The following is an 18,530-nucleotide window of genomic DNA, read 5'->3' on the forward strand; positions in this document are numbered from 1 at the left end:
CTGTTTCCATCTTGCCATCCAATGCGGCAGGACCATCCAAGACCAAGCTCTTGATCTGCAGAAACTCGTCAGGTTCATCCCCTCCAACAACTGTGAAGCCAAAGCCACGACTGCTTTTCCGCAGCTTCGTGTGAATGAACTTGCCTTTCAACTCAGAAGGGTTTCGTGTAAAAAAGGGTTTGCCTGGATGAAAACAAGACAGGTAGAAGGAATGTCACTACGGGTGAAAAGGTGAGTTAAGTAAGAAATGACACAACTCATGGACGACTCTCCAAGCTCCGGTGCCTCCGGTGTCTCGGAAAATTCCTCTCCTGACTGCAGTAATAAGGGTGGTGTTCCCAGGCCCCTCTGTTTAAGAAGGGAGATATGGCACCTACGGCATGTCAGCAGGAAGATCCCAGAGAAAATACAAGAGAAGAGTGGAACTGGTGGCCATCATCTGAAACACTTCTTGGTTTCAGCGCATGTAGTTTCACAGCAGGTGAGCTGCCATGAGGTCCTTCACAGAAGATAAAGTGTGTCTTTGCTTTGTGTCTTCTGTGTTGTTATAGTTTCTAATCTGCAGTACGACTTCCAATGTGTTGCCTTAGGCTTGGCTTCTACTTCTAAAACCAATTCAGCAAAACCTTTAGTTTCTAATCAAACAGAAAACACATTCTGAAAATACATAGGGAATGCCAGGAAACATGTGGTCACAAAGAATGATGAGAAATGTAGATTCACTACTTTCAAAATTAGAAGAGTCGTAAGTTTACTTTGAGTTGAGTTTCAAATTTAAGTCTTTTTTCCTGTTAGTATTCATCTTTTAACAATTTGTAAAATAGCCCAGACATGCCCGCTACTAAAATTTATTGTTTAAAGAAATTTAGGGCATGCGGCTTAAAATATTTTTTAAAAACACAAAAAAAATCTAAACTAAATGAAATAAGTTACTAACAACAGTCATACAGCTCCAAATTCAGTTGAACTATTTAAAATCAATTAATAGGGGCACCTGAGAGGCTCAGTCAGTTGAGCGTCTGACTCTGGATTTCAGCTCACGACACGATCTCAGTCAGCGGGGGCAAGCCCTGCACTGGGCTCCATGCTGACCACGTGGAACCTGCTTGGGATTCTCTCTTTCCCTCTCTCCCTGCCCCTCCCCCATGCCCTCTCTCAAAATAAATAAACTTTAAAAAAATGAAAATAAATAGCTACAGAGCTAAATAACTTTCCAACATGCTACCTACAGTTTTCTTGTTTTCTTGGTAATATTCACAATAACATTTTGTACACAAACCGCAAATTTTATTGTCAGTATTATTAGGCATTTCTCTATAATTGAGAAACTTACCAGAACTTCCCTAGTTATCTCAAACAGTGGACCTGAGTTCATGTTTAGACTTTTTAAACTCTCCTGATCAGGGGCTCCTGGCTGGCTCGCTCAGTAGAGCGTGCAACTCTTGAGGTCGGGGTTGTGAGTTCGTGCCCCACGTTGGGTGTAGAGATTACTTAAAAACAAAATCTTAGAAACAAAAAAAACCTCTCCTAATTAGAATTCATATCCTTCTCTCCTGCTTGGCACAGCTTCCCCGTCCTCTATCAAAAGCGTTATCAACAAAAACAGAACGTTCAGGAGAGAAAGTCTCCAAAGACCCCTGCTCCCAAGTCCGGCACCCAGGAAGGAAAGTTATCTTTGGTTAGCTACAGCTACAGGGCCTTTTACAAATCGTCTCTGGGCACCCATACAATTTTTCATGGCATATTTCAAAAGTTCCCAGCTCTTAAAACAGCTCTTTTGACTTGCCTCGAATCACAGTCCTGTTCATGAAGCTCCCCCTCTCTAGGACAGCCACAAGGCTGATCAGAAGCTTGATAAACTACAGTCCCGTCACAGCGGCTAAAGAAGGGCAGGACTGAAGTAATCATCATGCAGAGCCATCCGCCAAGGCACCAGAAAGGCGGTACCAAGTGCACACAGGGGTTGTGGGGAGACAGGTGCCACAGCAATGATCAGATGGAAAACTGAGGCCAGGGGTGTGTGTGAATAGCCTATAGCCTTAAGGCAGAGGCACCTAGGGAGTTGGGACAGCGTGAAGGGAAACAGATTTCAGGGATGCAGAGATAGCATCCCTGGCCATCACCTTCTCAGTGAGGCTCTTTCTTGTCATCTCATTAAGAACTGCAATACCTCCTCCAACATTCCCAGTCCCCCTTTCCTGCTTTATTCCTGTCCTTAGCATTTATCGCCATCCAAAACAGTATCCATCCTAGGTATTGGTTTGGTGATGTGTCTGATTCGCGCCTGCCCCGTGCATGAGAGGCACTCACTGCCTGTAAACACACGCACAACCGCTGCAGTGTAAGCTCCGTGAGGATTTCTGCTTGTACACCCAGTGTGTAGAGTACTGCCCACTTCATTTCATGTGCTCCCAAAGTTTGTGTTGAATAAATGAATGAATGAACAACAGCCCAAAGAAATGAGACTTAACATGCCTTTGAGAAGGCGAGAGGAGGTGGTCGGGTGTTTAAGTTTCTCACCCTTATTACAGGCAAAGTTAGAAAATATGAAGATGTGCCTGGCAGTTTGACTGAATTTTTTAAAAAGCCATTAGCATATTTTGAACTTAGAATGTTTTCAACTTGATGGAGACATGAGCAGAGCTTTGAAATTACACCACTGACTTCCTTTTTTTTAGTGTTTAACTAGGGAAGATTCACATTCAAGGATATCTGTTTACGTTTTATGAATGGTTGGGTCATTGGCTAATGCAGCTTCAGAAAAGAAGCACTTTTCTACCCATAGGCAGTGGGATGGGAGCTCTCTGCTGCAACCTTGCAGTACGTGTAATTTTTGAAGAGATCCTAGTCTGTTGACCAGTTGTACGATCTTGTTGTATATGAGAATCACCGTTTTTTTTGTTTTTAAAAAGGTACTCCTGTCTAGAGGCACTTGGGTGGCTCAGTTGGTTAAGCTCCCGACTCTTGATCTTGGCTCAGGTCATGATCTCACAGTTTGTGAGTTCAAGCCCCATGTTGGGCTCTCCTGTGCTGACAGTAAGGAGCCTGCTTAGGATTCTCTCTCTCCCTCTCTCTTCTCCTCCCCTGCCTGGGCTCTCTCTTTCTCTCTCAATATAAATACGTCAACTTAAAAAAAGAATAGCAAAATAAAGGTACTCATGTCTAGGGCTTAAACTAGACCTACTTAATCAGGATCTTTTGGGTCTTGGCCCCAAATTCTGCTCTTCAACAGCCCTTATGAGCTTGCTTCTCTGCTAGGTTGGCACTATTTCATCCCAGTGTTTGAACATCCTTGGCCAGTGATGTCCAGCAGCAATTTCTATGATGAAGACAATGCTCTGTATCTGCACTGTCCAATATGGCAGTCACTAATCACACGTAGCTCCTGAGCCCTTGAAATGCAGCGAGTGGAACTGAGGGACTAAATTTTCATTTTTTTTAACTGTAATCAATTTAATTTTTTTAATCTTTGTTTATTTTTGAGAGAGAAAGCAGGAGCCAGGGAAGAGCAGAGAGAGAGGGAGACAGAACCTGTAGCAGGCTCCAGGCTCTGAGCTGTCAGCACAGAGCCCTACACAGGGCTCAAGCCCACGAACTGCAAGATCATGATCCAAGCAGAAGTCGGATGCTCAACTGACTGAGCCTCCCAGGAGCCCCTTAATTGTAATCAATTTAAATGGCAATGTGTAGCCATTGGCATCACTAATGGCTGGCACAGATTTAGACTACATATAACAAGACAAAAAACAAATGAACAAAAAAAGGTTTTAGCTCGAAGTTTAACTTTTCCTAACGACACTTAGGATTCAAACTGGGTGTTCTAATATTTCCTGACTGCATGACATTGGGCAAGCCACTGAAGTTCTCTCTGCCTAAGTGCTGTATGTGCAAACAGAGGTAGTGACAGTACCAACCTCACTATTCATGACAGTCGTAAGGTAAGACCATGGCAGATAACAAAGTCTGTAGGGAGGTACCTAGTAAATAAAACCACTAAAGGTGAGCTGTGATTTTGAAGGTGGTGGTGGTGGGGTGGGTACAGTGGAGGGATGGATGCAGAAATCTCTCTTTAAGCACCAACTAGAATTGAAGAGTTCTCCTAAGAGCAACTCTCTTTAATGGTATCATCTGCTGGAATCAGGAAGTGCACTCTTGATCAGAGCAAAGTTTTGATGGGCAGCGGACTTGGCAAAACCAACACCAGTCTAACCAAGTTAGCCACACATTCTTCCTGAGAGTACTAGCAGGATGCTAGAACAGGTCACTTAACTGGTAGGCAGGGAAATAAGACCACATGAGGTTGCAGAAGGAATTTTCTATTTAAAAAATACAGAGGAAGCCACAATCATATTGATATTAATGTTATTATCTGCTATATTCTATCTTTATTAGAACTGTTAGCACCATAAAAATGTACACCCACGCCAGGAGAAATAATTTTACATAAACTGGTATTATTACCAATCTCATGACATTATCAGCTACCAGGGAAGGAACTTCTTTCTCATGAAAATTATAACGGGGGAATGAACATCGGAGACAAGTGTTTTTCTACTTGTCTTTTTATATTGAAGGCAACGATACCTCTTTAAAAATGTACAGAGAATGAAGGAAGACAAATTTTAGTCTTTTTCATGGATCTGTACCATAAACATTCCCCAACTCTATCAAATATGATGCCTGCTCTATTTTTCTTATTTAAAAAAAAGTTTTAAAAAAACACCCCAAAAAATAAAAACCCAATTCTTCTCTATCTTTTAAGAGTATTCAGGCCTGATAGGAGCAAGATTCTGAAGATACCAATTTTTAAAAAGGAACCTCTCTGGCGGCTCCTATATCTGTGAATGTAAATAAGTGAGACTCAACGAAACATGGTAAACCACAGGTAAATGCCAAACGACAGCAATAATAGGAGATGAGCATTTGAAATATAATAGTACCAGATGATTTCACATTTATGAGAAAATCTTAATCAAAAGCAAATATGTTGTTAACTGGGGTCTGGAAATATCCTCATGCTGACTTTTCTATTTATCTTACTAAATACCAATACTAACTTTCTGTAGTCTCTAAATCAGTGATTTACAACTCTGGGATGTCTCCCCAAAGGCATCTGGCAATGACTGGGGACATTTTTAGTTGTCACAACAGGGTAGAGGCCACGGATGCCACCAAACATGTTCCAACACACAGGACAGGACCCAAGCACAACAAAGAATTATCTGGCCCCGAGTGTCAAAGGTGCTGAGGCCGAGAAACCGTAACGGCAAGAAGTCAGTATTTCTAGAGCATTACAATTAGCTGAGGAAATTTACACACACAAAAGTTTTCAGTTTTCTTAAGTTTGATTCACAGTGTATTCAGGATTTCTAACATTATGGTTTTTACTATCAAAGGAAAGCATTGGGAGCTGTGAGATTCTGCTTTTTAAACTTCCTTTAAAAAAACCTAAATTTTTGACCTAAACAGCCATTATAAAAACACTTTACCCTGAAGTGGAGCTTCTCTGGCTGGCTCCGGATTGCTCGGGGGGTGGGTTGGAATAACAGGAGGCACAAGCGATGAATGATCTTCTGTCCATTCTGTAAGAAAAAGAAACAGTTCAGTTTTTCCTTCATATGGTCAGTCAATTCACTCAGATTCACCTTCTTAATTATACAACTATCCAAACCAATAAAACTAGACACAGAGAGCTTAGACTGAAAAGAAATTGGTATCTGACCTCACTCTACATTAAGGACATCAAGATTCTCTGGTGTGTGTGTGTGTGTGTGTGTGTGTCTGTCTCTCTATGTGTCTCTCTCTTATAAGAGCTTTGAGGAAAGAGATATTGTGACAGTGTGTCTATCTATGTGTCTCTCTCTTATTAGAGCTTTGAGGAAAGAGATATTGTGACAGTGTGTCTGTCTGTCCATCTATCTATGTGTCTCTTTCTTATGAGAGCTTTGAGGAAAGAGACAGTGTGATATAAACAATAAAAACTTCAGTTCTCTCTGGATGGAGAGTCCAAAGTGAGACCAAATAAAAAATACCTGGAAAGATATACAATCTTTCCCCAATGAGGGAAGAATTTCCCTAACACATGAGATATGGGCTAAGCTGCTGCTGTCTGCTCATCTGAGGTTGTTTCAGCATTTTGCTAAATTGCTATCCCTTCCTGTCTCCCAAACCCAAATGGACTCATCACCAATACTTTTGTGTCCTAACTAGATTTCTATGCACCTTGGAGGCCCAGAAATAACTCACTGTGATTGATCCTTGAGATCTACACAGTCACTTTCCAGCTAAGCTAATATAGTCAACTGTACACCCCCATCTACCAAACAGCACTTTCTAACACTACAAAGTCTCACCAGCTCAGAAAAATATTTTAAAAACATTGTTTTAACTAGAAAAGAGATGAAGGTAGAAAGGAGAACTTTTTGATAGGTGCATACACACTAATACATGGACACACACACACACACACACACACACACACACACACACACATACATACTCTATCTAAATATAGTTAAGGGGTGCCTGGCTGGCTCAGCTGGTAGAGTAGGGAACTCTTGACCTTGGAATCACAAGTTCTAGGCCCATGTTGGGCAGAGAGCTTACTTAAAACAACAACAACAAAAGACTAAAATAAAATCTATGGCAGTGTTTGGCCACCTATGGCTTATGGGCCAAATGGACCCTGATGTCCATTTTCATACAACTTTCAAACCAAGGACAGGTTTTCCATCTTTAAATGGTTGAGAAAAATTAAACTGAGAAATACTTTGTGACACATGAAAATTACATGAAGTTCAACTATCGATGTTCATATGCAATGTTTTATTGAAACACGGTCACATCTATTCATTTACATTTTGTGTACGGCTGTTTTCATACCTCAAGGGCCAAGCTGAACAGCTATGATGGAGACTGTAAGAATGGCAAAGGCTAAAATGTCTCCTAGCTGGCCATTCACAACTTCTACTCTCTGATCTATATTTACTATCTTTCAATATTATAATAAAAAAAGTGTCATACTTGCTATTCATATATTTGATTTTTGCATATTATATTGAGACAGTATTGAACCAGTCATTTTATTTCTTTGTTTGTTTGTTTGTTTGTTTATTTTAAGAGAGACAGAGAGAGTGCAAGCTGGGGAGAAGCAGCAAGAAGGGGAGAATCCCAAGCAGGATCCACAGTGCCAGCACAGAGCCCAACGTGGGGCTCAAACTCACAAAACTGTGAGATCGTGACCCGAGCCAAAATCAAGAGTTAGACACTTAACCCAATGAGCCACCCAGGCACCCTGAGTCTATCATTTTAAAAGGTTGCAATGCAAAACTAGAAAAACCCTACTAATAGCTAGATGACTATTAATAAACAGATATATTAATAAAAAGATAGCTAAATGAAGTAGAGAGATTCATAAAGTGGAAAATTATGCAGCCTTTAAAAATTATAGGGCAAATCTTTATTAACCAGCTTTGAAATATGTGCAAGAAATAAATTTAAATGAGAAAATTAGGTCAAATATATATATGTAAGTTATGATCTGATTTTTGTTAAAATAGGCATCTGTGTACGGGGGCGCCTGCGTAGCTCAGTCAGTTAAGCATCGGACTCTTGGTTTCAGCTCAGGTCATGATCTCATGGCTTCCTGGGTATGAGCCCCACATTGGGCTCTGTGCTGGCAGCGCAGAGCCTGCTTGGGATTCTCTCTCCCCCTCTCTAGAAGCCCTTCCCCCATTCATGCTGTCTCAGGCTCTCTCAAAATAAATAAACTTAAAATTTCTGCCCAGTGTCTACATTGAGAATGAGACAGGAGTGAGCAGAGGAGAATTTAGTATACTCCATTCTTGAACTGTTCATATTTTTATAAAGATCATGAATTAACTTACAGTTTTTAAAAAAAGCATTCAAAACTGTCAGCTTTTTCTGATTCTAACATGTCATGTTCCTAAAATTAGAAGTTAGTTACACACACAGCAACTCCTCCTAAGGGCTCAAAGCAGTTTGAATTTAGACACCAGCTGGTACGTAAACATGCTGGGGCAACAGAAAGTTCTCCAGTCTGATGACGGCCTCTTTCTAAATTAAAGTGGAGACTGGGGGGCCTAGGGATAGGGCCCCCCACTTGAGCTGTCAGGGTTCCGGGCGGAAAAGAAGCTCTGTTGTCCACCCCCTGCAGGACATCAAGTCCACAGAATGGTGAAGAACAGGAACATCAAGGCCAGTTCTGACCACACGAGGGTGTCAGCGCCCAAGCTTTACCCCAAGCTCCTCTGCCCAACACATCAAGGGAAAGCGAACCTTCTGTCGGCTGCTGCTGCTGCTGTTGCTGTTCAAGCTGTTTCTTCCGTTTGGCTTCTAGAACCGGGTTCTCATATTGTGTCTTCCTGTTGATGTGGCTGGAGCAGGAGGCAGACAATATTTGGTTACAAAACACTTCGTCCCACAAGCCAAATGCCAGTCTGCCTAATCCCTTGCCTAGAACTGAGCAAAGCAGGTGGTCCAAGAGGCTGACCATCCGTGTCAAGATAGGAAGAGGAAAGTTAGGAAGAGGAAAAAGAAATGCACGCTTTCCATAGAGTAACTGCCTACAGAGGCTACCAACCTTTCATGCATTTTATTTTAAAATCTTCGGTAAATGGTAAGACGTAGGTCCTATTGATATCCATATTTTATGGAGGGAAAGCAAATTTCTGAGCAATTACTAGCTCACCTAATATAAAGCAGCTAGTACACAGCAAAGAGGCATGCAAGCTCAGGTCTGTCTGCTTTCAAACTGCAGGGCTTTAACCACTGATTCTTCCAAATGTCCAAGGAAGCACCTGACTCGGGGAGGTGCTTTAATTCAATGAAAAGTGGATTGAAGGATTATTACAAATGAGATTAAAGTGCAGAGAGGACGTGGTCTATACCGTGCAATGCCAGAACTGCCATGTGGCTTCCGAGGATAGCTCAGAGAAGCCTCAGCACTCACCCACAGTTAAAAGAAGGGCTCTTCCAACATCTATCAACTATTTTCTTCAGTGGACATGGAGTCAGGGTTAAAAGTATGAGCCTCAGGCAAAAAACCCCTCCAAATGCAGCTAACCAAAGCAAATGTGATGTGTTCAAAGTGACAAATACCCAGACACTTCAGACTGTTAGAAAACTAATAAGGCCATGGCAAAACAAAAATACATACATACAAGGTTTTTTTTTTTTTTCAGCCATGGCCTTAGTGTAGATATACATGTTACACAAACATACACATGCACAAGCATACATACACTCGTTTTCTTGTTTTATCCAAAATTGTACTTCATTAGAAGTTTGGGATCAGATCTATGATGTAATTATGGTATTCAGAACTCAAAATATTTCTTAAAGGCAGGCTTGTCAAACAGGGTGGATAGACCACCTTTAATTTCTACTATAGGATGGGTTGTTTACTTGATAATTCTTGTAGGCAATTTGATGGTAGGAAATGGTCTAACATAACAGGTATAACACAGAGAGGAGGTGTCAGATAGTAAGCTAGTAAATGGCCCCCCAAACCAAGTCCCTTTGTCCTACACAAAGCTGTTATTATCTATTCCTCTTCTTTCTGATGCACAGATTAATTGAAGGAAAACTCAAAATGAGCCCCAAAGAGACAGGAAATCCACTAAGCACCTGCAAGAAAGATGATCTGCAGAACACACAGGGGAGTTTTATTTTGTCAGGGTCAGAGAAACAACAGTGCCCTTCTGATGGCCCAGATCACCAAATCTTTCTTCTTGTCACGTACATAGGTAGTCATGTGAGTACTGGCCAATGACACTTGCTATACTGAACTCATAACTTTTTATAATAAGATGCTGAGCATTTTACAGTCTAACAATTTGTATCATATTCTCTTATCACCAGGCCATTATACAGATGACTTTTCATCGCCAGCATGAGGGATAGAAAGCTTGCCAATTATCTTTACGGCACCAGGTATGATTATGACGACATATAAATGATGTATTTATATGGCATTTGTTTCTCTTGAAGGATCTTTTATTAGTGACTTCTCCTCTTGCTCAGAGGAAATGATATACAGCATATTTGCTACAATGTTTAATCTCTTGGGTTTCTTTTCTTTCTGGATCATCCTGACAAGACAAAGGATGTGCCTAATGCTACAATAAGCTACATACCACACAGGTCATGAGGGTTTGAGAGTCTTAAAGATGGAAAATAAGAGCTACGTGTACTGTCCTGAGGCAGAAGAGAGGCAAGGTAGCATATAAGGTCTTTCAGCTTGGGCAGTTCTCAATTATCTTCTTAATTCTGGTGACCTTTCATGTATTACTAAGATGTGTATGACCCTTTTTGGAAAGTCTGAATGAATAAATAAGTAATTACAGAAAAATTCAGAGCTGAGCAGGGCAAAAAGCAGGTAAACACGTTGTCGTCCAGATGATAACCCCTACTCATCTGCTCTATTGAATCTTAGCTTTTCTTCATTCATTCATTCATTCATTCATTCAATGAATACTTACTGAGGAGCCGGCATATGCCAGGACTATGTTGGGTCGTGATAAAATACTGGTAAACAAAAGACGTGGATCCTTCCCTCATAAATTTTAGAATTTATTGTCCTAAGATTCACCGAATATTTTCTCATTCATTAAAATATACATATATATTTTCATCACCAAATTATTATGTTGTTGATAACAGTTTGTACCTTATAATGATGGTAAACTCGGTTCAGCCTAAACATACATAATTATTATAGAGGAGTACAACCTAACAGCCACTTACTCTACATAGTAGATACCGTAGACAGGGTCTTCAATCTTTTCCCAACCAGCAGGTAGTTCTGAAAAATAAAAGAAGATTTAGAGCAAGAACACCATATTCTTGAAGAACCCAAGGACTTTTAACAAGTGAGGGAAAAAGAGAAAGACGCTTTAAAATGCCTTAAATCCAGGGGCGCCTGGGTGGCTTAGTCAGTTAAGCGTCCAACTTTCACTTAGGTCATGATCTAGCCGTTCGTGGGTTCGAGCCCCGCATCGGGCTCTGTGCTGACTGCCAGCTCAGAGCCTGGAGCCTATTTCAGTCTGTGACTCCCTCTCTCTCTGACCCTCCCCTGCGCATGCTGTCTCTCTCTCTCTCTCTCTCCTAGAAATAAATAAAACATTAAAAATAAATAAATAAATAAAATGCCTTAAATTCAATTAAAACTGTGTGTTCTAACAATAACAAAAAGTGAGCATTATATTTACTTATCAGTGTACCTCTCTACATGAGGAACAATTCTTCACTGATATTTTGCACAAACTACTACAACTTAATAAAATGTAGTCCCAGATGCCTTTGTCCTAAATCAACTCTTAAATTAGATTTTAATGGAAATATAGTTAAAATTTGCCTTGAATGCCTAGATTATATCTCAAATATTTATAATTTTCTCATTTTATTTCTAGGCTACTTTACCACACAAACAAAAATAGTTGAAAATTAATGTTTCTTTTCATTTTCAATATAATCGCGCTGCTTTTGCTCTCCCTGGAATAAAATAAAATTTGCATCTTATTTCCTCCGTGTTCCTAATTAAAATGCTTGAGTAAGTGAAAATGCCCACGTGGACCTGGGCTTTCTAATTGCCTGCATCTATCATTCAAGTGTTCCATCCAGACAGGCCCACATTTTGGAGCACTTGGCCTCTGAAAGCAGAAATGCAAGTCCCACCCTCTGAGAACTCAATGGTTGAGGGGGAGGATTTCGTTCCTTTACTGTGGTGGTATAAAATGGCACTGGCAGATTTATGTGCCTTTCTGAAAACTCAACTGTAAGGTTTCATAGCAGACGTGGGAACTTTATTAACTGGCTAATAGTGAGTTCTGCCACAACCCAAAATCTACTGTGAAAAAGCCCGTGGCACCACATAATTAGACTTGGTGAAAGAAGTAACCAGGTTGTGTTTTGTGTCACTGAATAATTCTTTCACGCGGCGCACCAATTACTCAACTTAATTTCAAAGCCACTCTCATACATACACGGTTAAGGCAAGCCTGGGTAATGCCACACTCCAAGGTGAATCATTATTCCTAGAAGTCAGCTATGAAGACCGACTTGAATGGAATGTTACAAACACTGGAAATATCCCCTATTTTGAAACAGTAGATTCTTCTTCTTTTTTTTTTTTTTTAATTCAAGGAATCGTGTGGTCACTATTCTCAAAGAATGATTCTTTCATCAAGGCATAGGGCTGACATGTGGCATCACCAGTCGTCATGCGCGTGCACCCAAACATACACGCTAATGACTCAAAGTTTATGTTTTGCTAAGATCTGGCTGCATATCAAGAGACATTAATTTCATGGTTTTTGCTCCACATGTTATCTATTTGCAAACAAAGAGACAGGTTTTCCCCCTTTTTGTTCTAAGTTTTTTTTTTTTTTTAATCACTTAGCAGGTTTTAAAGAAGTCTCTGAATTCCAGGAGACATAAGCTACTAAAATGCAAGACAGGTCCAATTTGCAGATGCTGATACAACTTGGCATTTTTATACGCCCAGTCTTACGAACTGATGCAAAGCAAATGCCTGGGAAATGGTTTCCCCTTACAAATCTGGAAATTACCATTTAAATGAAAATAACCAGGAAAATCTTTCCAAGGAGTTTAGCAATGGAAGATTAAAAGAATGCAGATCAGGGCACAGCCCCGAGTTNCCAGATTATTTTCAGATAAAATGGGAAATACTAAGGATTTAACTCGTTTGTACACTTATCATGATGTACACTGAGTACAGAATTACTGAATCACTATACTGGACACCTAGAACTTAAAGTACACTATATGTTGTGTCATTCAATTATTAATTTGTCAAATATGTGGAGAGTGTCTACTTGTGCTTGAGGGTGTGGTAGGCACCAGGGACACAAAGATAATTATAAGTGCACAACTATGCAGACAATTCAAACACCATACTGTTAGTGCTCTGACAGAGGTCTAAAGAGGGTACCAAAAAAAAAAAAAAAAAAAAAGGAAGAAGCCACATTTGACCTTTGCCCTTTTGTCTAGTTAACTTATACTCCAGAGGTGAGAAATGTGGCAGATCAAATGATATTCCTGCACATTTGTAAATTTAAACACATCTTCTGGAACAGATTAGCAAACTCCAGAAATTTTCTAGTTGTCCAAGCTAAAAGCTCATTTTCAGTTGAAAAGACAGAGATCTCACTTCCAATGTGGCAATTAACTTAATAATAGGAATTAGTTTCCTAATGCTTAAAATAGAAATGGGTCATCAATTTAAAAAAGGAAGACATTTGCCCTCAAATTTGTCTTTTGGTCCTAAGAAACTAAGAATGGCAGAAAATACTGAAGCCCCCCAAATAATGACATTACAATTTTTTTCTTCACTAAACACTCTGATGTCACCTGAAGAGCCAGCCCCTATATCTCACAAGTGTTGGACATCAGACCAGAATAAACAACCTATCATAGCTACTTTAGGCAGCTAAGACCCTTTGGGCCTGCCCAGGTCCCGGGCTGAACGTTAGCACTACCACTTTGGAGATCTGGCACTGGGCTAGCTACTTAATGTCTTAAAACCACATCTTTCACTGGGATTTACCTCAAGGTCAACTATGGATTAAATGAGGATGCTTACAGAACATTTCACACAGCACCCGGCAAGTAGGCTCAACAAATGACAATGTTCTAGGAAAGCAGAAAAGGAACAGAGCAGATTTCTACGGCCTGCCTGTTTGCTAGCCCTGCCTTTAACAATTTGGTACGGTACTCACTGTCACCGCAAAAGCAAGTATGAAGCAGTCAAAGGTTCTAAGTTCTTTTCAAGAGACTTGTCAGCACACGGCTTGCAAGTCGTGCTCACATTCACAGACAGATTTCAAAACTGTGACCTAGCCTGGGTGGGGAAGCAAGCTCATTTCCTTGTCCCTTCCCTCTCCTAGTTGGTTTCAGGACACAAATACTCTGTAATTCCAAAAGGAGGTTCTGCAAGTGCTTCTGAATTCTGCGAAGATGTCTGCAGGGGATGTGATAGATTCTGCAGACCAAAAGGGGCGTAATGGAGCTACTAACCCAGCTCACACAACAGAGTTCAGAAATGACAACTCAATAATCATGTGATCTGTGTTCAATACCCAAGCCAACCGCCCCACCTCTCAGGAGGATCACAGAGAGGGTTTCCTTGCCACATCTGGAATCCCAATGTTCTCTGAAAACCTGACAGATGCTGTTGTTTGAAATTAGGACCCTCTTATTAAGAAAACGAGCAGTGAGGTGGAATGAATGAAACTGGAATGAATGCAAGAGAAAATGTGTGTGTGTGTGCGTGCGCGCGGGCGCGTGCGCGCGCGTACATCCGCTAACACTACTTTTTACACAGTGGATATGTGCAGGCAAAAATCAAGAGTCCCATCTCTACCTAGAAGGACACATTTGGGTCATTTCTACAGTATATATATATTCCTCCCCTGACCTATACGAGAGGTAAAAAAAAAAAAAATACCATAAAGAATATTAAAAAGTCCAGCAAGAGGGAATTAGTTGATAAATAATGAAACTAGTAAATCCAACAATACGTGCTGATCACCGGGCCAATTATTAAGAAATGTTCTCATTAGGTTTCCTCACAAACACCATGGGAGCCCCTCCTTCAGCCTCTCTTCACAGAAAAGGAAAAGGAAGCTAGGAGAAGGTAAGTAAGCTTGCCCAAGGCCACACAGCCAGTGAACAGGGGAGCTCGGATAAGAAGCCAGGTAGCCTGATCTGAACCCAGAGACACTTCCACCATGTTACCAAACCATCTCCCCAAGCAATGCCTATGCCCATGAGAAATGATACCATGTAGCCACTAATGCCTTCATTTTCAATCTTCAACAGCATAGGCAAGTTCCTACAGTATTATAGTTCCAAGGGGAAAAAATACAGAAATATCTTTCCTAAAAATGTCAACATTCAAATCACCACAAACCAGATAAGGTCGTGCCCCGTGCACAACTATAGTATCTCCATCGGCCACCCCCGAATAGCAGTGGTCACTCACACATATCAGTCACCAGCAAGAGGGATGTGAAGCGGTTCAGCAAATGACTAAGGCACTCATTTGGTGTCTAAAAAACCTAGTTCGGTCTTTTTCAATTACTTTAATATTACTGATTATTTTTTTCTTATAAAATAAGTTTTAAATTGTTCTGTCATACAGGATGAATCTCAAGTCCTTCCTACCACAATGACAACAGGGACAACTTATGAAACATCTTGAAAGTTCCATTCAATAGTTATCGACCCATGCTGACACATCTATCAGTTACAACAGGAATGTTCCAAACATGAAGAAAAACAGAGCTAAGTTCCATTAGATCATAACTCTGGTCAACCGTGATTGATTATGATATAACAAACACAAACAAAATCCAATGAAAACAATAACCTGTTATTATTAAGTATTTACATTTACAGTTCTGAAGGCAATCTCAAAATTGTCAAGCTGATGCAATCACCTCAGGGCAGTTCTATTCATACTGATGTTAAACAATCATCTCTTTAAAAATACACAATGGCCAATGTTCAGTGAGCCAAGGCTTTTATGTGCAATTTAGCTGAAACCTGTGCTTTCCACCCTATCCCTCGGTAGATGCATCAGATGGGAGGCAAACTAATTTTAATAATTGTTCAAAGCTGAACATAAACCTTAGCATGGGACAGAATTCAATATATTCCAACAGCAAAGATAAAAGCACCTGGCATTATCTGCTAACGTAAATTATTTGTAGACTACCAGCTATACTAGTCAGGACCTGGTTTACATTGATACACACACTCTAAGTTTATATGTCACATACAAGCTCAGCATCTGGTTTGCAAGCCATTCACTACAGTAACAAAGTCAACATGTGCCTGGTGACTCAGTAACACAAGATTAAGACTGCTACTAACTATTCAGTTAATCAGGAGAATTATTATATTGCTATTACTCCTATAAAGGCCCTTCATTAGTTTGGTGGGTTTTTATTTTTGTAAACAGCTTTGCCTTTTTTGGGTGACCCATGTAGCTAACCACCGGCAGCAAATAATAAAGGAAACAAGGCTGACGTAGGGTTATACGAGAGCAAGGGACCCAGCGCTTGCTTAAACTTCTCTCCCTTAAACTTTTCCTAATCCTCAAGCTGCAAGACTTCCGAGGACCAATTTGCTAACTCTTGTTCCAGTCTCAATTCGCTCAGAGTTTTTCTTTGTAGACAGAACTTATTACAACTCTGCGTGGTGCCTGCGAGTCAGACTCAAGGGTTGTAAGACTGACCTTTCATGGGTAAGCCGGAACGAAAATCATAATCAAAGAAGGGCAGACTAAAGAAACTGAAGGATTAAGCAATTCACTGGAGACAAAACCATGCAGGGCGGGTCATGCAGCTGGGAGGGTTTACCTAGTTCACTGTCCAGCTCCTCGGTGTGGACCCCTTCTTCTCCAAAGGAATAGCAGGAATGAGACAGAAAAGAGAGAGACAAAAATTCAGACACCAACACCAAGAAAGAAAACTCCCCTCAGAAAAACGGCAGCGAACACGTCACTCTGTTTTGTCCTTACCTGCATTGTGGTCTAGTTCACTGGCCTGGCTAGTAAAACGAAGACCTCAGTGTCAATCACACAAGGGTAAGAGGTGGTATAGGCAACATAATTATACGGCTCATTTCCGCGCATGTCAAAATAGGGTTTGATTGGTTGTAAAAGAGGACAAATACCTTTGCGGTTTCGGTGTTCTTAAGTGGGAAGTCACTTATTACAGACCTTATTTCGGGCAAACAAAGCTCTTACACCTCCCAATATGAGTCCTTTTCATCCTGCAACAATCCTCTAATCAGTGAGGCAATTACATTCACAGTTAAAGCATTACTTAACTTATAAGTAATACCGCTGCCTGAAAAAAGGAAGCTGAGGTCAACTTGAGAATGCAGAGTGTCAAATGCGTTACACTTCAGGGTCGGACAGAGGGAGTCAGAGATGAATTATGTCAGGACGTTGCACGTGAGGAAAGCAGGCTCGAAGGCCACCCTGAAACGAGGATGGAGGAGGCACTTTCTACTTTGTAGAAGATTCTAAGGCAAAGAGCCCAGAAATCTTGGAATGACAATGGTCTCAGGAAGTCAGGAAGCAAAACCAGTCAAGATCTTCTCCATTCTTGGCCTCCTGCTGCTGTGAGTAAACCGCTGTACTGTGACTGAGAAGGGAGCACGGGCCAGCACACAACAAACCATTTCATGTCTAAGGTCTCGCCAGCTACAGGGCAGGTGGCTGTCCCCTCTACTGTGTGCTCAACCAACACAGGAGGAAGACTATTTTCACTCCTGTGAAATGCTCAGTGCCCAGTACACTGTTTGGTACATTGTAGGTACTAAATACTTCTAAATGGATGGATGGATGCATGGAGGACTCAAATGCTGACTTTCGTAACCAACATGGTACTCTATACCTTGTGAACTCTTGATTGAAAAATGATTTGGTTGTCAACAATGAGTTGTGATGCTGGCATGGCTTCTTAAAAATGGTATCTCATTTACATAAAATATTTCAAAGAAATGCCACTGTAAATATTATCTAATAATGCCTTTGGGGACGCTTTCATTCATTTCTCCAGTAAGTATTTAAGGAGAGACCTACCACAGGTCAGTCACAGTGCAAAGTGACAAATCACACATCCCTTTGGAGGAGGAGACAAATCCCAACCTTCCATAAATAAAACTAAAAATAAACCTGCGGTAATGTTTCTAAAGTAATACAGCTCACAGAATGACCTAATCCGAACTGGGGGCAAGGTCACAGAAAGAGTCCCTGACCTGTAGCCTGAAGGATGTGCCCGATGCAGCAAAAAGACTTAAAGTGAAAAGGGACTGAAATGGAAGCTCTACGACAGCAGGGCATTTTGATGGTTGTGTCCACTGATACGTCTGAAGTTCCTGGGGCACCCTGGACATACAGGAGGAGCTGTTCAGTATGTGTTTGTGAAATGTAAGAATATTCTAAGAGAGAGATGGTGCAGATGAAGGGCAGAGTGGAAAGGAGCAAGGATGGGAAAAGCCAGAGGCCAAACCTCCTAGGGCTCAGTGACCAGCTAGGGGGAGGGCTGAGTATGGTGCGGACAGAGAGCCACTGAACAGGGCTCGAGAGGGTGGTCAGTGATAACACAATCACTGTGACATTTTTAAAGAGTGCTCGGGGTACAGTGTAAGGAGAGTAGGCAAGAGTGTGGGTGAGAGAGGAGTGTGACTTGGACTAGGGTGCTACAGGCAATGAAGAAAATAGTGCATGGATTCCAGAGATATCTGAGAGGCAAAGTAAATTCAGAGGGTAGATGGGTTGAAATTGAGGTGATATAGTAGGTCAAGGGAGACTCATAGGTATGCATGAATTCTACCCTCAACCAAGATAGGAAACACAGATGACCAGATTTGGGTGGGGGGGGACATCCTTAGTTGGGCTTTATTCAGACTGAGTTTGAAGTCTCAGACAAAAAGCATTATCAACCAGTCAGTTTTAAATATTGGCCTAGAGT

General features: G+C 41.0%; 1 protein-coding gene across 1 annotated transcript in view; it reads right to left on the reverse strand.

Annotated features, from left to right (window-relative positions):
* The window catches only part of MAGI1 (membrane associated guanylate kinase, WW and PDZ domain containing 1), a 253,203-nt gene that overhangs the window by 75,635 nt on the left and 159,038 nt on the right, over positions 1-18,530 (reverse strand). The window contains 5 exon segments of the mRNA XM_077760232.1: positions 1-183; positions 5,490-5,582; positions 8,299-8,396; positions 10,768-10,825; positions 16,407-16,442. Coding sequence (XP_077616358.1) covers positions 1-183; positions 5,490-5,582; positions 8,299-8,396; positions 10,768-10,825; positions 16,407-16,442 — 468 coding nt within the window.

Source organism: Crocuta crocuta, unplaced genomic scaffold, assembly GCF_008692635.1.
Source record: "Crocuta crocuta isolate KB4526 unplaced genomic scaffold, BGI_CrCroc_1.0 scaffold213, whole genome shotgun sequence".
In the NCBI taxonomy this organism is placed as follows: domain Eukaryota; kingdom Metazoa; phylum Chordata; class Mammalia; order Carnivora; family Hyaenidae; genus Crocuta; species Crocuta crocuta.